Source organism: Pygocentrus nattereri, chromosome 19 (genome assembly GCF_015220715.1).
Source record: "Pygocentrus nattereri isolate fPygNat1 chromosome 19, fPygNat1.pri, whole genome shotgun sequence".
NCBI lineage: Eukaryota > Metazoa > Chordata > Actinopteri > Characiformes > Serrasalmidae > Pygocentrus > Pygocentrus nattereri.
The window spans coordinates 18,902,966-18,925,854 of NC_051229.1; the positions used below are offsets into that span (position 1 = coordinate 18,902,966).

Consider the following 22,889-nt stretch of genomic DNA (forward strand, 5'->3'; position numbering starts at 1 on the left):
ATGAAGATAAAATTGTGGAATTTTAAGAACCTGTTTATTTCTAACCAAAACTGTATTCCTACAATACATGTAGTGTTTAAATATAACAAGCATGAGGATTATATTAAATATAAATGAAAAATCATTGCGCCTTCTGGAAATGCTGCCCAGATGCCCTGATGGTCATTCAAAATCTAATCTGAAAACTCTCCTTATATAGCCTGAATGTGTGTGTTTGTCTGTTGCTCCACAGGCTTTGTGAGCTTCGATAACCCCGCCAGTGCCCAGGCAGCCATCCAGGCCATGAACGGCTTCCAGATCGGCATGAAGCGCTTGAAAGTACAGCTGAAACGGCCGAAGGATGCCAGCCGCCCTTACTGACCCTCGTCTAGAACATATACACACAGACAGCTAACAGCACAGGTTGGACTGCTGCTGACCAATACTGAAATATTTGCTGTATAGTGGTTGCATAGTTAGCATTTATTGTATGTCTGCACTGTTGTCTGCTTCTTTGTTATGTCTACATGTAGCACAGTGTCCTGGAGAAACTACATTTCGTTCCTCCCTTATCTTACACTATATTGCCAAAAGTATTCACTCACCTATCCAAATCACTGAATTCAGGTGTTCCAATCACTTCCATGGCCACAGGTGTATAAAACCAAGCACCTAGGCCTGCAGACTGTTTCTACAAACATTTATGAAAGAATGGGTCGCTCTCAGGGGCTCAGTGAACTCCAGCGTTGTACCATGATAGGATGCCACCTATCCAATAAGCCCAGTTGTGAAATTTCCTCACTACTAAATATTCCACAGTCAATTCTCAGTGGTATTATGACAAAGCGAAAGAGATTGGGAATGACAGCAACTCAGCCACAAAGTGGTAGGCCAAGTAAAATAACAGAACGGGGTCAGCAAATGCTGAGGCACATAGTGCACAGAGGTCACCAACTTTCTGCAGAGTCAGTGGCTACAGATCTCCAAACTTCATGAGACATTCAGATTAGCTCAAGAACAGTGTAGAGAGCTTCAAGGCAATGGGCTTCCATGGCTGAGCAGCTACATCCAAGCCTTACATCACCAAGCGCAGTGCAAAGCGTTGAATGCAGTGGTGTAAAGCGCCACCACTGGACTTCAGAGCAATGAAGATGCGTTTTCTAGAGTGACAAATCACACTTCTCCGTCTGGCAATCCGATAGATGAGTCTGGGTTTGCCAGTTGCCAGGAGAACAGTACTTGGCTGACTGCACTGAGCCAAGTGTAAAGTTTGGTGGAGAGGGGATTATGGTGTAGGGTTGTTTTTCAGGAGTTGGGCTTGGCCCCTTAGTTCCAGTGAAAGGAACTCAATGCTTTAGCAGACCAAGAGATTTTGGACAATTTCATGCTCCCAACTTTGTGGAAACAGTTTGGGGACGACCCCTTTCTGTTCCAACATGACTGCGCACCAGCGCACAAAGTGAGGTCCATAAAGACGTGGATGAGCGAGTTTGGTGTGGAAGAACTTGACTGGCCTGCACAGAGTCCTGACCTCAACCCGATAGAACACCTTTGGGATGAATTAGAGCGGAGACTGCGAGCCAGGCCTTCTTGGTCAAAAATTCCCATAAACACACTCCTAAACCTTGTGGAAAGCCTTCCCAGAAGAGTTGAAGTGGTTATAGCTGCAGAGGCTGGGCCAAAATCATATTAAATCCTATGGATTAAGAATGGGAGGTCACTCAAGTTCTTGTACGTGTGAAGGCAGACGACTGAATACTTTAGGCAATATAGTGTATCTTATGAGAATAAATGACAGTAGACTGGATTTACATTACCTTATAAGTGACCAGGAGTAAAACTTTGTTGAACTTGCATTTTCATAAAAACATGTGACATATTTTGGACTGAGAAAATTATTAAGTCAAAGTACAATGTAGAAACACTAAGATGAGCACTGATGACATATAAGTAAGGTGTTATAACTGCTGTTTGGATTTGGCTTTTTTGGATCATTTCTAGCTACAGTATGGCTAATATGTGTGATGATTACAGGTCTGACATGCACACATCAGGCTGTCAGGCAGAGGTACTTCTCTCTCCATAGGGCCTTACAGAGCTCATGTGTCTCCAGAGTCCAAGTCCGACATCATCTCTCTTTCTCTTACAGGTTTTGAACAGTTGCAGTCTTGACATCTTGACAGATGGAAAACTTTTCTTGCAAAACCAACACACGAAGAGACCAACATGAAAAAAAAAAACAAAACAAGAAACAAGTACAAAGAAGAAAAACAAAAAACAACCGCAACAGAAAATAAGTATATGAAGGGTTTTTTTTTTTTTGGAAAAGAGGGAAAAAAAACATATCAGATTTACCTTTGCGTGCATCACCACGGCAATGAAAGTTTAGTAGAACAGGGAACAACCGTAATAAGAGGAGTGAAGCCAGCAGCAAGGAAGCCAAACAGGACAAAAAACAAACTTCTTTGGGGGAAAAAAAAAAAAAACCTATGTAACACATTTAGAGGGACAGTGCGGCTTTTGTGGTGACTTGAATTTGTTCCCAAAAGCAGTGGATGGATATTACAGCGGCGACAGACAGATCCTTGTACAGAAGCTTCAAAGGAAAAATAGCAACCGACACCCATGGCTTTTACTTCTGTGGACTTATGAGGGTTTAAATGTGAAGATCCAAGGAAAAAAAACTGAGAAGCATTTTAGTCACTTGGACAGACATAACTCTCTCTCTCCTCTCTCAATTCTCTTTTCTTCTGCAGAGCTCTTGTATATGGCTCATTAGAAGTTCCACAGAAGCAGTATCATTGCAGTTCTCTCTCTATCTATCTCTCTCCATTTCTTCTCCCTCTCCCTCTCTCACCCACGGCCCCTTTGGGGACCAGAGGACCAAATCTTTTTAATCTCTATCTACAGTAACATTCAATATTATCATTGATTATATTAAAATACAGGCTACTGCATAAAAAAATTACAATTAAGAATTAGACAGAATACTTCAGGGTGTATAGTGTATGTAAAAATGGGGGGCTGGGGTTTTGTTTTCTTAAAAAAAAAAACTTTGTGAATAAACTAGTTTCCAGGTTACGTGAGCAAAGCTGCAAGTCTAATGGCTATTGATAGATAATGGTTAGTGGGGTAGAACCTGATTTGAGATGAGATTGTTATGAGCACATTCTGATTTCTCATTCACAACCACACCTCATTGTAGAAAAACTATATAAATCTTTATATATAGTGCATCTTTTTTTTGGCATTACAAATTAAATGGATATTTTGTTACACATGTAAATAAGACTGTTTGCCAAACCCCAATATAAAGAATTGTTTTTCACAGCACAAATACCATCTTAAAAGGCTACTCCTATTGCAACAAACAAACCTTCTATCCATTTTAGTCTTTTTTTAAATATCATTTTCTTTAAAGCACCACTACGTAAGATTTTGTTGTTAAAATTTTAAGAAGTAGCACTACTGAATCACTAAGGTGTGCGTGCGTGTGTGCGTGCACTGCTGCAAATCACCCTGTAAAGCCTAACATAGTAAAAAAGTTGGAGGTGATGGGTTGCATTTCACGGGAGCTTTTGGATAAATCATGCATCTTTACATATAAATTTCACACGCATAGGCTCGAAAAGGAGGTACAGTTCGGTGTTTAGGTCTCAAATGCAAATGAACGTTAGATTTATGACAATATGAGGACAATAGTAGATTATTCACTTATATACTTGGAAGACGTTCTTCACAGGGTTTTAATTGATTAGTCTTTGAATTCTCTTTTAACATGTTTTAACAGATTCATCGGCTCATGGTGGTGATATTAACAAAATGTTTTTCTGCATGTTGCGTGTAATTACACAGTTCCACCAGAGAAGTCTCCAACTCCCAAATCTTACGTAGTGCAGCTTTAAAGTAAATGGATAATCCCCAGTGTAACCCTAGAGTAGTTATGCTGTAATACTATATAAAATACACAAAAACAGAAAGGCCCAGTGTGTAGCTTATGCTGTTGTAACCACATTTAAACCATTAATTCGAATTGGACCCTATTTAAGCATATCACTGCTGTCGGAACAAAACCTTAGGAAGGACCAACAGAAATTACCTAAATTTGCTTGGAAAAAAAGTTCCATGTATGTTTTTTCCTTCTGTAAAGTTTCCATTTTGCAGATACAAGGTTTTGGTTCGACAACAGTGAGATGCACTTAGTGTTCCATTTAATTATCCATAGTCACACTGTATTGTGCATGCTTACATAAACATACTACAGAATTATTACAACATATTGTTACAGATAACATTGGAATTAACTAATTTAAGTCAGACCAAGGAATGTGTGAAGTTAAATAGCAGTGAAAAAGAGGATAAACATACATTACCTCCCAGAGTTTATTACTGTATTGAATAGTTTTAATTAATTGAACAGGTTAAACCTTTTGAATATGAGCAGGTCTGAGCACAGAAATCTCAAGCACATTCTACTACAAAGAACTATGATTTAGACTAAAGGCAGAGAAGCCACTACCATTTTTCTGTTTAACACTGTTTCAGACCAAGCAACAAAAAAAACATCAAATCAGGATTATTCTAATTCCAGTGAAGAATGAATAGTTCACGTTTACGTTACATAATTTAGTTCTCATATGACCATATATACTACTGGAGCAGCAGTACATTCCACTTCTATTCAGAATGATTCATTCCAAGGGAACTTAGAATTTACTAGCACAGAGGTCATTCTGCCATTCTACCACCAATATTTTGTCAGGGAAGGGGAACGTAGCATGTCTAGCTGCCCAGGATTCTAAAAGCTGCTGAATCTAATTTAGTGTGACAGCACATTTCACTCTTTAAGTGGACGCTCGCACAAGCAGATGTTTTATTCAGTGCAAAGAGGGACCAGCAATTCGTCATGACCGGGACAAACTGGGTTTTAAAAGCTTCAGAGGTAAAATCACATCACCAGTGCTCTTCAGAGTTTTGAGTGTAATACCAATAGGTGGTGACGGAACAATGAGTTGCAACAGGTAACAAGTTGTCACTGTCATAAGAAACCTTGTACCTCTTAAGTGTTAACTTTATACGAGACAGAATAAAAATGTTCTCAACATCTATTGTCCCTTTAAGGAATGTTCAATGTCCAAATATTTCTTCTTTAGTGCTTGAGCTACGAGGCGAGCATTGTTAACAAACACTAGAAGTTTGTAAATACATCTTCAAAACCTCTCTCAACCTGCTCAAAACCACATCCAGGTCTTCAGTTAGGTCCCGCAGACTTGTCAGGACACAGAATGACTGCTGTATTAAAAACATGAAATTATTATTATTTAAGTAATATATTTCACATGACAATTTCCAGCTTACCACGGACGCAAGTTCTCTCTGACTTGCAGTCCTCTGCTCCACTTTTTGGTTGTATATGATTTCTGGTGTTCCAAACACATTTGTTGCCATCGGGGAAGTTGCAGAGCATCGTCTGATGGACAAAATATGCAACCACTCGTGGCTGAAGCACCACTCATGGCTGAAGGATCTGTCTTCTATCTCTCCGTTTCGTTGTCATTTATCAGCCATTATAAACTCTGATATTGATTTATCTGCAACTCTCTCATATCTGCCGATAACATCAGCACACCAATTTACTTCTTCTACTGTTCATTAATGACTATTTTGAAATTTCAAAATGAAGGTATATGTTTATAAAGAGACAACAAATTTTGCAAACGTAATCTAACGTCCTAATGTTTGCATGACGTGTGAACGTCAATAGAAGTCAGATTCAATAGGGAAGTCCTAATATGGCATAATACCTATTGTCTAAACTGGTTGCCCCCAGTGTTGTTTATTTCCATAGTTCTCAGTCAGTCATACTGTGCACAAAGCTACATCAAAGTAAATGAAGACCTTTTTGAGTGACTTGAAAAAAGTTTGGAGGATGTATTAAAGGAAAAGATTTGGGTGACTTGACTTCTAGTGTTTGTTTTGCAAATTAGATCTTTTGCTAAGCATACCTTTCATAAATGTTCAGATTTGCTTTTCAACATTTCTATTGGTCCATTTGACATGAAATGTCCACGCCATGTAAAAGACAGCAGCATTTTCCAATTATGTTAATCAATTTTCAAAAAATAGAGTTCGGTTCTTAAGACAGTAAAAAGGTTTTTTCAGTCCCAGTCATACAAAATCAAGGAAAACCCAAAAACTCAAAACAACTCCCACAATTTTTCCAAGAAACCTTATCACAGTTGATGAAACACCTTTCAGATGGGATTAACTTTTGGCATTACACCAGGCCCACTTAATGTCACTCTAGTCATGCCAAAATTAGCATTAGGTTGCAAAGTCAGCTTCACTCAGATGTGATGTAAATTGACGGCACTGGGAAGTAGCCTTGTACATGTTTAAGTGAGTTTTTTTTTAATCTTGCATGTAGATACTCTACTGCTCTAAAATGCAAATAGAGGTTAGAAAAGGTTAGAGGATATACTTCTCCTTTTTGAAATAATATGCATCCTTAGACTTGTGGATATAGACAGCTGGTTCATAGAACATATGAGAGAATATCTTATCATGAGGATGTCTTAAGGATTTTTAGAGAACAAGATTAAATCACTACAGTAGATATAGGGTGAGGTGTGGCTGCTGCCATGTACTTCCCCTGTTGTGATTTGCTCAGCGATGGTATTTTAGTAACACATTCCTTACTGAATTTTAAGGCATGTTTTCATTTTAGGCCATGAAAAGACCATATCAGTGTTTAGCTTTTGATACTGCGTAGTTCACTTTAGACTAGAAAAGGTTACTTGCATCTGGGTTCAAGCTCAGGTCTCAGAGAGAAAACACACCTACTGCACTCACAACAATTCGCTCACTGCCCTTATGATATGATGCGTCATTTACTGCTGAAGATAGTGACAAGGGACCAAGCGATGATGCGCATGCCAAAATGCCTAGAAATTATACAATTTAAGGAAAAGTACAACTATTACGAAAGGTCACCCCACTGCAAAACCCTCACCTTTTCCATTTGTTCACGCCTGTTCTATTGTATCGATTGCCTTGGCGCAACAACAGAACCATGAGACCACATTAGACCAGTACAGCCTAGCCAGACCATTAAGCCACATATATATTCTCAGTGGGGCAATGCTGTCCGCACTGCTTCGATGGTAGGACCCCGCTTACTGTAATTAAATAGGGGCCGAAAGGTGGTGACTTAAATGGGTCTCATTAGAGTTCAGTCACTGTGCTTTTTCTAAAGCTTACATTTAGTCGATGTTCAGTAAACTCTTGCAGTGGAGAATGCTTAGTTAGCATTTACCCTGTACAGTACATACTGCCATTGGCCACTAGGATACTGTGCAAAAAGATTATTTTGAAACTATAAAGTTTTGCCAATTGCTATGCTAGGATGTTTATAACTACCTGTGCCAACCAGACAGTGTAAGATCAGTCTTATGCTACTTACACCTGCTACTGTATGGCCACCAATCTTATGGAGATATAAACTGTTACTCGTAAGAAAATCTCGTGTCAAACAGTAACTTTAGAGAAGCAAAATGATCTTAAAAAAGGAATTTTGGATCATTTCTATTGAACCATTTATAATGAAATATTCACACATTGGCAGCTGGTGTTTCAGTGATAATGTCTCTAAAAACATGGAGATATAAGATTTTCTTACAAGAGCAACAAAATGCAGAAGGAAGGCTGTATTTAGTTTTAGGTCCCAGTACATTCCAGTCACATGGTGGTAGGAAGTATCTCAGATGAAGCAGCTGGGGAAAACATGGGCATGTCATCTACAGCATTAGATAAGCTTGCTAGTTTTTGGAAAAAGAGGGCAGGCGGGCACGGCTCATTTCGGATGCCGCCATCTCCCACCCGGGGCACTGCGAGCGTACTTGAGGGCTTGGAATAAGTGCGCCCATTATCTCGGCAAGCGCCATTATCATTCTGGAACAAAACGCAGCCAGATGATGTAAAAATGATGCAAGAGTTGTGCAACACAACATTCCGCGCCTTGTGGCAGCGCCAGTGAGCTTTCGGCAGTGGGAGATGTATTATATGCTGTTGGCCAGACAAACAAACTCACTGTACAAATATAACAAAAAATATTACTTTATTTATACTTCTATTTATTGCCAAAAAATTTACTTTTTTCCTTCTTTCATAGCTTGCCCTGCCTATAGTTAACTAACACTCTGTGCATGCTGTTTGCTAGACACGTAGAGAGACTTTTTTTAGTAAAAGTAAAAGAAAACTTAAAAATGCATCGTTGCACTGTTTTTTTGTTTTGGGTTCGTTTCTTTGTTTGTATGTTTTCAACCAATACCTCCTAGGATCAAGGACAAAAAGGTAACACAGTGTGAGCAGAGCTAAATGAAAAGGTGCAGTACAGTACGAGCGAGGATGCTAACTAGCATCACATGGTTTTAAAATGGAAGACCATTGAGTCACTGTCGATTCATCTGCACAGAAGAATGAGGGCAACTAAGCCAGGCTAAGAGAGCAGTTTTCCATACGCTATTTGAGAAATCTCAAATATGTGGGTTACACTTTGAGTGGTCATGTCAGTATAGTACTGCATAGAGCATCCACACTGACAAGAAAGCTGTGCGTTCAGAACCACTGCAGGTTAGACACGACTGACACTCGCCATACGTGCTGTCAGTGCCTGAACCATTGCAGACTAAAAGAGAACACAGAAAACCCACTGTATGTGCTATACAGTGCATGATGGGTGTGGGGATATCGGGAGTATGGTTTTATTTACTGTGCTTTTCTATATGCTGTTACTACCTGAATTAAGCCATGTTAGCTTCGATCTCTCTTTTTCCCTCTCTTCCCTTACGCCACTATCCTCTGCTGAAGCAAGCTGCATTACGATATCAAAAAACATAAGAACCTCAATCTTTCTATTCAACTTGTATTGTCATTTTTAGAAAAAAAAGTTATTTTACTGCCAGAATTTTAGCCTCGCTCATGACTTTTAACTGCTCCAGTCAATGTTCAGAATGTGGTTGTACAGAAGAGAGTGTGGGGGGGGTGGGGGTTGAACTAGGAACGTAGGACGTTATAGACTTAATACACTGATATGATATTCCAATGAATGATTTAGACTCTTATGGTGTTATTATAATGAATGCAGTTGGTTGAACATGAAGTATGAAATCAGTATACTGTATTGGGGGGGGGTAATATTGTTAGCACAGGAATCTTTTTTCAGGTACTGTGGGTGGGTTGGAGTTGGGGGCAGGACTAAAGGCTCCAGTTCATTTCTGCCTGATAACGGCTGATCAAACATCAGCTATTTATTCTTTAAGTCATCACCTTACTTATGAAAAGCCAGAGACCAATGCTTTACCTGGATTAGCCTGTCAGAGCAGAAAATGTGAGGGGGGAAAAAAGACAAACACGGAGCAGGGGGGCTGGGTTTTTGCTGTCAAAGATTGTGTTATAACTTCGGGTTTCTTAGCACAAATGTACATGACAGATGTAAACTGAATATTGAATCTTATTATGAAACTATGTTAATGAAATGCTTTGGAGGGAAGCGTGGGACATTCATATGAAACAGATTTCAAACTCTTCAGCTGTTGCCTGGATTACAGCAGACACAGCCAGACATCAGTAGGAGGGGCTTTAGCAGAGGGCCGGGGTCAGGCAAGTATTATCCTGCCCCTGATGAAGGTTCTGGCAAGAAACAAGAACAAAACGACTTTGTCCCGTTCCTCTCTCCCTCTTGAACTTGCTGCTTTGACAATTAAATGTGTAAAAGGTTTTATTGTTTTCTATTTATTTCTGTTAAATTATTGGAAGGGATCTTATTCTGTTTTGGTTTATTTATATATTAATTTATAAATATGAATTTTGTTTGTTTCTTCTTTTTTTCATTTCTGACATTAATATGTATGTATAAATAAGGCTTAATGGGGCTTTTTCTCTCTTTCTCCTTTTTTCAATTTTACAATAAAAAAACTTTAAATGAACTCCACTACACTGCGCTGCTTGCATGTTTTTGTGTGACATTTAGTAAAGCTCCTGCTTGCAACACTGTTAATGTAAAAGAAGCAAAGAGGCCCAAGTACCAGGCCACGGACTGATACTGGGCGGCGGATCATTTGGTACTGGCCAGAACCGTCAGGGAGGTCGCAGTCTAAACTCCATTGTTTTATTTATATTTTTAATGACATTTATTTCAATAATACTTTAAGTCTTATTTCTTGCCATTAACACATTCCATATTAAAAATATCAGCCAATATCACTTCTCTACATGGCTGTTGCTACTGATTGCATGATGTCAGTTGACTGCTAGCTTAAACAAAGATAAATTGAGGAAATGTTGCTAATGACATTACTAAACTTTTTTTACTAGGACTACAAAAAAAAACTACAAAGACAAGTGAAAATTATACCAAGAAGAAAAAAAAACTTGGATTGAAAAAATTATAACCGTTACATAAAATATGGATTCTTTATCACTGGAGATAGTAATGCCCCAAATCTGCTGTGTGTCGTATACAGGAAGAAGCTAGCAAAAGATGCCACAAATCTGCTCAATTACTTCATCATTTGGAGACAAAACATTCCTCAAAATCATGTGCACGACAGCTCCCCGAACCACTCATAAAAAAAAAAAATATATAGGAGTTTAGGAGCCACACAGTGTTTAATTAGCTAAACAGGAGCTTTTTCGTTTATTGTCTTTAGTTATTATATTCTTGTTCAATGACAGTCAGAGTAAAAACTGGACAAATGTTTCCTAAAATGCAAAGTCTACACTATTTAGGCCTGTCCTAAGGAACCTCTCTATGAGTCAAAACTTTTCCAAGAGATAAATTAAAAGTTCTCCATATTTTATTTCGCACTTCGCCACAGACCACTCAGACGTTGTTGACCCTTTCGCTTGTGAAATAAATTGGCCCAATTATGATGAAGCGCTCTGCCTGGTCGATGAGAGAAGCTGTCAGTTCATCTTTATTAGGACCAGCTAATGAGAATCAATCTCTGCTCACCCTTCTTCCCCAGCCTCTTCATCAGTGTTCTCCCGGGCACGGCCCACCACTCCATGGCCAGATTATAAATTAGGATTATCATTATGAATTAGGGTAATATCGCCTCCTGCGAGAGAAGGAATCGCCAGATTATTTTATCTGTAAGATTTATGGCTGAAGTGCTTAATGCCCAACTAGTCTTTCCAGGGGGCAAAAGTAACATTAAAAAGTGTGAAGCCACCGGCCTGTGAGTGAGAGAGGTATCAGAAAGACAGAACGGGAGTGTAAAGATACAGATTTACAGTGCACTGATATGAAGGACAAACAGCCTCTGAGATGCGTCTTAGTAAATCATTACGGAAAACATTTTTATAGCTCTATGAACATTCCAACTTTCATTGAAAAGTGCCAGCACAGCCAACTAATAAGAGCTTTATGTAAGGAGAGTGGTGACATCACCACATCCCCCTACACAACACTTAAAACTAAATAGTGGTTTAACAGTGGTTAAACTAAACTTCTAATTAATAGAATTTTGTCCTTTCCTCAAATATAGTTGATCAGTTAAGACATGGTGTGTATGTGACCATTGCTTCTTTAGTTTTGCATTGGAGCTAAAAGGCGATTTTAGCCAACAAGTAAACTTATAATGTAACCTGCATGCCAAAATCAAGTTTTTAAGTAATCTGTATTAAGGATTCTGACACTCAGTGCATTTATATGCACTTAATACTGCACTTAGGGAGCAGTCGTGGGCTGGAGGTTAGGGAACTGACCCTGTGACTGAAAGGTTGCTGATTTGATCCCCAGCACCGACAGTCCATGACTGAGATGTCCTTGAGACACCTAAGCCCCAATTGCTCCCCGGGCGCTGTGTATAGGGCTGCCCACCACTCTTGGCAAGTGTGCTCACTGCCCCCTAATGTGTGTGTCTTCACTAGTGTGTGTATGTGGTGTTTCACTTCATGGATGGGTAAAATGCGGAGGTGGCATTTCCCCGTTTGTGGGATTAAAAAAGTATCACTTCACTTAATCTGATAACTGCAGAGAATCAGATTTTGTCAGCAATCTGATCGACATGTTTACATGCACTTGAGTAATTAGATAAGTGGGAAACTCTGGGTCTACATGAGTCAGGCAGTAATCAGATTTCTGCCAATAAACCCACAGAAGACATAAACGTCATTCTGTGGCTTTTTATTTAAAACATCGAGCCACTGAAAAATATTAACATGTATCATCTAGAAAATGAAAAATATTGAAATCCATCATTTAGTGAAACATGTAGTCAGTTTCATCGTAGTGTTTTGCTGCCATTTCACGGCAATGCTGCTTATTTCCTGCACTGAGGTCTCTTTTCGCACATGCATAGACTGGGAAATCTAGTTTAGCAAGTTTACATGCACTGAGAAATCTGATCAATAAGCTAAAATCCAGCTCTCTTTATCTGATTTCTTAATCAGATTTCTAGATCTTGCTCTGATCTAAGAAATAGGAGTGAGCTGTTTACATGACAACTTGAATATTCGGATAACTGTAGATAATCTAGATACTGTATGAATGAGTGCATTTAAATCAAATGAATTAATAAACGCCTCTCTATGGATCACCACCTTATCGTGGTGGAGAGGTTTGTGTGCTTGAATGATCCTAGGAGCTATGTTGTCTGGAGCAAAAGCTCCTGGTAGGATCTCCCATGGCAAACTGGTCCTAGGTGACAGGCCAGACAAAGTGTGATCCATAATCACCCCTATGAAAACAAGAAACCTGGGGGAGGGGCTAGCCAGCGAGCGTCTGGTGGCGGGGCATACACTCATGGTGCCCGGCCGGGCCCAGCCCGAAGGAGCTACATGAGTCCCCCCTCCCATCGGTCGATGGGAGGGGCAGTAGTAGGGGTTCGGTGCATTGTGGATCGGGCAGTGTCCGAAGGCGTGGGCCTTGGCGTTCTGATCCTCGGTTGCTGAAACTGGCTTTTGGAACTTGGAACATTACCTCACTGGCGGGGAAGGAGCCTGAGTTGGTGCGCAAGGTTGAGAGATACCGGCTAGATATAGTCGGGCTCACCTCAACACACAGCTTGGGCTCTGGGTCCAATCTCCTTGAGAGGGGCTGGACTTTATTCTTTTCTGGAGTTGCCCATGGTGAGAGGCGGCAGGCAGGTGTGGGCTTTCTCATAGTCCCTCGACTCGGTGCCTGTATGTTGGGGTTTTCCCCAGTGGACGAGAGGGTAGCTTCCCTACGCCTTCGGGTTGGGGAACGGGTCCTGACTGTTGTCTGTGCTTATGCACCGAACAGCAGTTGAGAGTACCCAGCCTTCCTAGAGTCCTTGGGAGGGGTGCTTGAAAGTGCTCCTCCTGGAGACTCTATTGTCCTACTGGGGGACTTCAACGCTCACGTGGGCAACGACAGTAAGACCTGGAGGGGTGTGATTGGGAGGAATGGCCTCTCTGATCTGAACCCGAGTGGTGTTCAGTTTTTGGACTTCTGTGCAAACCACAGTTTGTCCATAACGAACACCATGTTTGAACACAAGGATGTCCATAAGTGCACATGGCACCAGGACACCCGAGGCCGCAGTTCAATGATTGACTTTGTAGTCATGTCATAGGACTTGCGGCCATGTGTTTTGGACACTCGGGTAAAGAGAGAGCTGAGCTGTCAACTGATCACCACCTGGTGGCAAGTTGGATCAGGTGGTGGGGGAAGATGCTGGTCAGACCAGGCAAACCCAAATGTATAGTGAGGGTTTGCTGGGAATGTCTGGCAAAAGAACCTATCAGATTGATCTTCAACTCAGAACCTCCATCAGAACTTTGACCAGATATAGATAGGAGGTGAGGGACTCAGAATGGGCCATGTTCCGCTCCTCCATTGTTGAAGCGGCTGACTGTAGCTGTGGTTGCAAGGTAGTTGGTGCCTGTCGGGGTGGTAATCCTTGAACCTGGTGGTGGACACCCCAGGTGAGTGATGCTGTCAAGCTGAAGAAGGAGTCCTACTGGGTATGGTTGCCCTGTAGGACACCAGAGGCAGCTGGCAGGTATCGACAGGCCAAGCGATCTGCGGCTTCAGTCGTTGCCAAGGCAAAAACTCGGGTGTGGGAAGAGTTCGGTGAGGCCTTGGAAAGTGACTTTAAGTCGGCTCCGAAAAGATTCTGGCAAACTGTCAGGCGACTCAGAAGGGGAAAGCAGTGTGCCAATAGCACTGTATATAGTGGAGATGGTGTGCTGCTGACTTCGACTGAAGACGTCATTGGGCGTTCTCCAGTGAGGAGGCAGAGTCTGGGGACACGGGAATAGGCTTGTCCATTACTGAGGCCGAAGTCGCTAAGGTAGTTAAAAAGCTCCTTGGCGGCAGGGCTCCAGGGGTGGATGAGATCCGTCCCGAGTTCCTCAAGGCTCTGGATGTTGTGGGGCTGTCTTGGCTGACACGCCTTTTCAACATTGCGGGGACATCGGTGGCGGTGCCACTGGATTGGCAGACTGGGGTGGTGGTGCCTCTTTTTAAAAAGGGGGACCGGAGGGTGTGTTCCAACTACAGGTGAATCACACTCCTCAGCCTCCCTGGTAAGGTCTATGCAGGGGTACTGGAGAAGAGAGTCCGGCTTATAGTCGAACCTCGGATTCAGGAGGAGCAGTGCGGGTTCCGCCCTGGTCGTGGAACACTGGACCAACTCTTTACCCTCTCCAGGATTCTGGAGGGTTCATGGGAGTTTGCCCAACCAGTCCACATGTGCTTTGTGGATCTGGAGAAGGCATTCGACTGTGTTCCCCAGGGTATTCTGTGGGAGGTGCTTCGGGAGTACGGGGTACATGGCTCTTTGCTACGAGCCATTCAGGCCCTGTACAAACAAAGCAGGAGTTTGGTTCGCATGGCCGGCAGTAAGTCAGACTCGTTCCCAGTGAGAGTTGGACTCTGTCAGGGCTGCCCTTTGTCACAGATTCTATTCATAATTTTTATGGATAGAATTTCTAGGCACAGTCAGGGAATGGAGGGTGTCCAGTTTGGTGACCTCAAGGTCACATCACTGCTGTTTGCAGATGATGTGGTCCTATTGGGGACATAAGGCCGTGAACTTCAGCTTTCACTGGATCGGTTTGCAGCCGAGTGTGAAGCGGCCGGGATGAGGATCAGTACCTCCAAATCTGAGGAGTTTAAGTATCTCGGGGTCTTGTTCATGAGTGATGGTACAAGGGAGCGGGAGATCAACAGGCGGATAGGTGCTGGGTCAGCAGTGATGCGGGCTCTTTGCCGGTCTGTTGTGGTAAAGAAAGAGCTGAGCCATAAGGCAAGGCTCTCGATTTACTGGTCGATCTACGTTCCCACCCTCACCTATGGTCATGAGCTTTGGGTAATGACTGAAAGAACGAGATTGCGAATACAAGCGGCCGAAATGAGTTTCCTCCGCAGGGTGTCTGGACTCTCCCTTAGAGATAGGGTGAGAAGTTCGGTCATCTGGGAGGGATTTGGAGTAGAGCCGCTGCTTCTCCACATCGAGAGGAGCAAGTTGAGGTGGTTCGGGCATCTTGTTAGGATGCCTCCTGGATGCCTCCCTTGGGAGGTGTCACAGGCAAGTCCACCAGGGAGGAGACCCCGGGGAGGACCCAGGACACACTGGCGTGACTATATCGCCCAGCTGGCCTGGGACGCCTCGGAATCCTCCAGAGGGAGCTAGTGGAAGTGACTGGGGAAAGGGAGGTCTGGGCCTCATTGCTTAGGATGCTGCCCCCGCGACCCGAACCCCGGAGAAGCGGAAGATGATGGATGGATGGATGGATGGATGGATGGATGGATGGATGGATGGATGGATGGATGGATGGATGGATGGATGGATGGATGGATTAATAAATGACTTCATGTGGTTTGAGGCAAGTGAGAGCTGTTTCAGCTCTGCTGTTTGCATGATACTAGACTAGTGGCTATAAAGCTCCATTACATGTCAGCTAAATTAGCCACGTAGCTCCAGTGCAAAACTAAAGAAGCAAACTTTGGACAAACTTAAGCTCACTTGGATAAAAAGAGGAAAATTGTGTGAAGTTGATTCTCAGCTGAACCTTTGCTTTAAGCCTACGGTTCAGCGGTAACTGAAGCCTGAACTAATATTTGTGAATATTCTAATGAAGGCTGTGTTTGTATCATTCAGGGACCTGCGGGTCTCTAAGCAACGAACGACTTAAGTGCTCATTTCCACATCAGTAGGTTTTGCTGAGTCGGGCAAAATGAACTGCTGACATGTGGCAGTGAAGCACTCTGTCTTGATCAGATTTTAATCAACAAAAAACTTCAGTGGAGACAGCTATGCAACCCCCCCCCCCACCCCCGGGTTGCAGTTAGTGAACATGCACACACTCTCCATTCATCTTACTAACACATTCATTAAATCCAAGTTAATTCCCTCACTCAAATCAATCAAGCAGTTGATGGTTTCCTATCAATTAACAAAGTAAATGTGCACGTTTTTGATGCAAAGTGCTTTTGATTGACATTCTCTGTATTAAACCTGTAAAGGTGGGGATGGGTGATGGGATGTCCCTTCTTAGCCACAATTTCAGTCATGTTCAGTTTTGACCAGAAGAAGATTTTCACTCAAGTGGAAAGAAAATGCTGACTGGCAGTAATTGTTTAATCTAGTGTCCCCACATGAGTCCAGCAGTTACAAATAACCACTTGAATAAACAAGAGGGTTGATATGAGTTTAGTGTTGCAGTTTATGAAGAGTTCTGCTCTGTCTGTCTTACACTGATCCCAAGCAATGCATCGGAGAATAAGGGAGTTATACTGCCTCTTTCAGTATTTTTAATGGCAGAAAGGTCTTAGCAGTAGAGGTGAATCATATACAAAGACATGGCCTGTAGCTGATCGTGGAACGGATTTCTAATTCTCCAAGTGAAGCTGAAAAAACATTCAGAAGACATTCAATACACCATCTATCATCAAAAAAAACATCATGAACTGATGTCAGATGCTGGGCATGATTGGAGCTGTGGATGTATCTCAAAGAGGACATCTAAGATGTATCAGACAAAAAAAAAAAAAGAATCAGATATGAACCGGAGAAAACACTTTTGTTTTTTTGTTATGTCAGCTACGCCGTGCTAGAAGATGGAGACAGACAGGCCTTGAGATCACTGCCAAAAAGCCACAGCAATCAACACTGCAACGGAAATACATCAAAATTCTGAAGACGATCTGGCTAACATACTGACCAACTTATGACAATTAAATGAAAGCCGAAAGATGGATGATTTAAAACAGGCATGTCAAAATGGGGCCAAAGTCCTGCAGATATTAGCGTTTAACCGCATCTAATGCATTGAATTCAGTTCATGAAGGCCTTACTAATTAGCTGATGAGCTGAATCTGGCGTGTTTAATGAGGCAGTGTGCTAAAATCTGCAGCATTTTGGCCCGCAAGGATTGGAGCTTAACACATGTGATTTATAAGCAAGTCAGGGAAAATATCGATGCCTTTGAACTTTGGTGTTGGCAAAGAATTCTGAGAGTTCCTTGGATGGCAAAGAAAACAAACGCACAGATTCTTGGCTTAATAATAATAATAATAATAATAATATGGAACATTGGTGTTTCTAGTTAAAAGTACCCCAAAGTGCAGTAGACTCACTCTCAAATTAATTTAATCTGAGTTCAAACAAGACCTGAATTACTACTAATACATGTAGCATCCACAAAACTTCAAAATCTAACTTTTACACAGGCTTACGCAAAATGTTTAAAAAATAAAACTTAAAGCTGTCAATAGTGTTAGTAGGGTCAAATGGCCTTCACACATCAAAAGCTATTCATTATTGAGATAACTGTAAATTCATGTAAGCACATGCATAACTAATGATACCTTGCACACCAAAGACATTTTTCCGGACAGCTAATATGTGATAATATCTTTTTCGCTCTCTGTTCAATTTTTACAAACTTTCGCTCACTGACCAGTCACTGTTGTCTCTGCTGCTGGCATAGCAACAACCAAGATGATGTTTGTATGTCTCCATTCTTCTCTCAGCTCACTTGAAGAGGAAATTCTAGTCCATGCATTTATTATTTCCTGCATAAATTAATGAAACTCACTTTTTTCTGGTCTTCCTGCCAAATCCCTTACTAAATTGCAATACTGCCAATGTTCAGCAGGCACTTACTTTATCATAATAAATAAAGAAATAAATAAATAAACATTCTACTCCAGTTCTCTTTCCATTATATTGGCTTCCTATACCTACCTGTATTCAGTAAACTCATCATCCTCCTTCCTATCTCCTTAAACTTACTTATCTTTACACACCATCTTGCTCACTCACTCTAAAAGGTCTACTATAGGAGTGAGTTCATTGCCACTGCCCCCAAAGTGTTCCTCAATGCATCTGTGACTGCACTAGCCCATTGTCATTTAAGATGAAACTGCAAACATATCTTTTTACTCAAGAACACCACATTTACATTTTGACAGTTTGATCATTTGTACTATGTATACATATGCTTCACACGATATAATTTGATTACCCATTTCATTTTCCACATTTTACATTTTCTTTTCCTTATTCTATCACTATCTTTTTAAATCTTGCAGTTATTATACTCTAAGTTTTTATTAGCTCTTTCAAGTCCCTTTCTGTTGTATGTCTGTGTTGCGTTTACCTGTTGAGATGTTCTTTGTTTCTTAAACTCCGTAGAGTGACCATGGGTCTAAAAAAAGGTGTTATATCAATAAACTTACATTAAAAAAATATAGACTATAGGCTATAGTGCATGCAATGTGACCATGAACTGTAGCTTGTCTTTACTTAGTTCTTTAGTTTTGTTTAAACCCAATAGATAGTGAAACAAACACAGAACAAGTATGCAGTGAGTAGGCTATATTGAAAGTCAACTAAACTAACACTATTGTGAACTAGGAAATATGGAAAAAATTATAATGTAATCTATAGAAATCAAAAATCAAAATGCACACAGTCCTTTTTGATAATAATATCTTGGCACTCTGCATCAAAACTGAATCCAACCATGAGGTGTTTGGAGATTACTAGAGCTACTAATATTAAAATGTATAAATTATATAGCATCTTTTACAAACCCAAATCTTAAATTATGATAACATAATGGAAACAAACAGGCAAAATAACAAAAATCACCATTACATTAAGGCATATCTATCTGCTGGCCGAGTAATGGCCAAGTAGTATAGTATTAGTTATTTTTTCAGGCTTCAGTTCTGCTTTTCCTGCTCAAATGCATGCAATTTCTTCTTATGCGTTAATAATTAAGTTGGACCAGGTGATAGAGTATGGAAACATTAAACTGTGCAGAGCTAAGAAGCAGTTTTTGGGTTGGCCTGTACAGTTTCTGAATGGTTAGCTAAACACAAGCAGCCAATCAGCAACATATACTGTTTTTTTGTATGTTATGCGTTAAATAACATTCAACACTGCTACTCGCTATGCAATATGAGAGCTAAAATCTAATAAATTTAAAGGGGGCTCATATTATAAATGTATGACTTACAACTAAGACACAACTCTAACAAGCTTATCTGCACGACTATAGGTCAATAAAGCATCCTCAAGTACACAACTCTACCAAATATATGTTGCCTAATGCTGCCACCCTGTGGTTATCCTCATTGTGCATGACTTGTTAGCCTAGGTTAGGACCATGTATGGTCAAGAAAGGACTCTTTACAGCTATTTGCATTCTTTTTAAAGGATGTCTGTTTTAATTCTAAATCATCTTTTATGTCCCTAATAACAGGTTTAAAATATACTAAAGTACAGATTGTTACAGTATTGATTTTATATACCAAAATTCTGAACCCATAGTTCCAACTTCTGCATTTTGCTGGTAAGCTTTGATATAAAGTGCTGTGGTTTGGAAAAATAACGAATTCCCACAATTTTCTACTTACGAGATACTCGATCAGTTGAAATATGTTTGGTACACAAATTTTGCTTCTTTACTTTAGCTTCATTGCTCCAGTGCTAAAGTTGTTAACGCTAGAAGTCAATAGTCACTCAAATCTTTTCTGTAAATACATCCCAAAACGTCTTTCAACCTGCACAAACCACATTCAGGTCTTCATAAAGGTTGCATGTACTGGCCAATGTGGCAAGTACATTAAAGAATATTAACTATAACAATGAACATACTGTCACTGTGTGGCGGAACAGTAGGTGAGAGATGTTTTGGGTATGAACTTACTGAACAGATCTGGGTGACTACTGACTTCTAGTGTTAGCAATGTTAGTTTCTTAGTATCAGCACTAACAAACAAAATTTGGACAACAGGTTCCGACTGATCGACTGCATCTATGGTAAACTGAGTAAATCTGATTTTTTAGTGAACCATGCCTTTAAGAGCTTGTTCATTGCTACAGAGTGGTAGCAGTAATGGTTTTGATTTTGTGGGCTTATTCTGGGGAAATCTGTATTTGGCAAGGGACTTTTTGTCATTGAGGACAGGTTGCCATGGCAACCCAGGCATGACACAATGACAGCAAGACCCTTATTCAGGACTCATCTACAGTTCTGTCTTCTTATAGCTAGGGCATTGGTGACTACACATTACAATTTGGGTAAAAAAAAAAAAAAAAAATAGCCTGATCATGTGTTGCCAGAAGAGGGAGAAGAGTTTTCATTATTCACAAAAAAAGGATAATGCCCAAAATGTAGATATTTTAGGTGCAATAAATCTGCTCTGTGACATCCAAAATCCACTTGATTACAAACATTCACCCTATACTTCTGCCCAATGGTCACTTTATAAGGCCACCCTACCTTATACAGTCAGGCCCATAAATATTTAGATGCTGTCAAAGGTATTATTTTCATTGCTTTCCACAGCATATCAGAGTTTAAATAATGAATATTAAATGATGAATATGAGCTCAAAGTGCAGACATCACTATAATTTAAGAGTATTCACATCCAAATCCAAGAAGGTAAGGTATAGGATTTACAACAATTTTAATACTTAGCCCCCATTTTTTGGGGTTTAGAAAAGGAACAGGACAATTGGCTGTTCAGCTGTTTCATGGCCAGATGTGTCTTATTCCCTCATCATTTAATTTACTAATAAACAGAAAAAAGTGAAGCAAGTCATCAAATATCAAAACAAATTAACCTAAAAGATAGTAAAAACATTAGGTGTGGCCAAATCAACACCAAAATGCCTGGAAGACTATGGAAAACAACTGTGGTGGACAACTGAAGAATTCTTTCCCATCCATCCATCCATCCATCCATCCATCCATCCATCCATCCATCCATCATCTTCCGCTTCTCCAGGGTTCGGGTCGCGGGGGCAGCATCTTAAGCAATGAGGCCCATACCTCCCTTTCCCCAGCCACTTCCACTAGCTCTCCGGGGGGGATTCCGAGGCGCTCCCAGGCCAGCTGGTTAATATAGTCACGCCAGCATGTCCTGGGTCTTCCCTGGGGTCTCCTCCCTGGTGGACTTGCCTGTGACACCTCACGAGGTATGCATCCAGGAGGCATCCTAACAAGATGCCCGAACCACCTCAACTGGCTCCTCTCGAAGTGAAGAAGCAGCGTCCCTCCCAGATGACGACCGAACTTCTCACCCTATCTCTAAGGGAGAGTCCAGACACCCTGCAGAGGAAACTCATTTCGGCCGCTTGTATTCTCGATCTTATTCTTTCGGTCATTACCCAAAGCTCATTACCATAGATGAGGGTAGGAACGTAGATCGGCCAGCCCTACAACATCCAGAGCCTTGAGGAACTCGGGACGGATCTCATCCACCCCTGGAGCCTTGCCACCAAGGAGCTTTTTAACTACCTTAATGACTTCGGCCTCAGTAATGGACGAGCCTATTCCCGTGTCTCCAGACTCTGCCTCCTCACTGGAGAATGTGTCGGTGGGACTGAGAAGGTCCTCAAAGTATTCCTTCCACCGCCCAATGACGTCTTCAGTCGAAGTCAGCAGCACACCATCTCCACTATATACAGTGCTATTGGCACACTGCTTTCCCCTTCTGAGTCGCCTGACGGTTTGCCAGAAACTCCTCCCACATCCGAGTTTTTGCCTTGGCAACGACTGAAGCCGCAGATCGCTTGGCCTGTCGATACCTGCCAGCTGCCTCTGGTGTCCCACAGGCCAACCATGCCCGGTAGGACTCCTTCTTCAGCTTGATAGCATCTCTCACCTGGGGTGTCCACCACCGGGTTCAAGGATTACCGCCCCGACAGGCACCTACTACCTTGCGGCCACAGCTACAGTAAGCCGCTTCAACAATGAAGGAGTGGAACATGGCCGATTCTGAGTCAATGTCCCCCACCTCCCCTGATATCTGGTCAAAGTTCTGACGGAGGTGTGAGTTGAAGATCAATCTGACAGGTTCTTCTGCCAGACGTTCCCAGCAAACCCTCACTATACGTTTGGGTTTGCCCAGTCTGACCGGCATCTTCCCCCACCACTTGATCCAACTTGCCACCAGGTGGTGATCAGTTGACAGCTCAGCTCCTCTCTTTACCCGAGTGTCCAAAACACATGGCCGCAAGTCCGATGACACGACTACAAAGTCAATCATTGAACTGCGGCCTAGGGTGTCCTGGTGCCATGTGCACTTATGGACATCCTTGTGTTCAAACATGGTGTTCGTGATGGACAAACTGTGGTTTGCACAGAAGTCCAAAAACTGAACACCACTCGAGGCCATTCCTCCCAATCACACCCCTCCAGGTCACACTGTCATTGCCCACGTGAGCGTTGAAGTCCCCCAGTAGGACAATAGAGTCTCCAGGAGGAGCACTTTCAAGCATCCTTCCCAAGGACTCTAAGAAAGCTGGGTACTCTGAACTGCTCTTCGGTGCATAAGCACAGACAGCAGTCAGGACCCGTTCCCCAACCTGAAGACGTAGGGAAGCTACCCTCTCGTCCACCGGCGAAAACCCCAAC

General features: G+C 41.7%; 1 protein-coding gene across 1 annotated transcript in view; it reads left to right on the plus strand.

The window, feature by feature from the left end:
- The window catches only part of LOC108444550 (CUGBP Elav-like family member 5), a 225,685-nt gene extending 223,179 nt beyond the window's left edge, over nt 1–2,506 (plus strand). The window contains exons 11-12 of the mRNA XM_017725772.2: nt 233–402; nt 2,129–2,506. Of these exons, the coding sequence (XP_017581261.2) occupies nt 233–360 (128 nt within the window). The 3' untranslated portion in view covers nt 361–402; nt 2,129–2,506. The remainder of the gene's footprint in view (nt 1–232; nt 403–2,128) is intronic.
- The last annotated feature ends 20,383 nt before the right edge of the window (nt 2,507–22,889 follow it).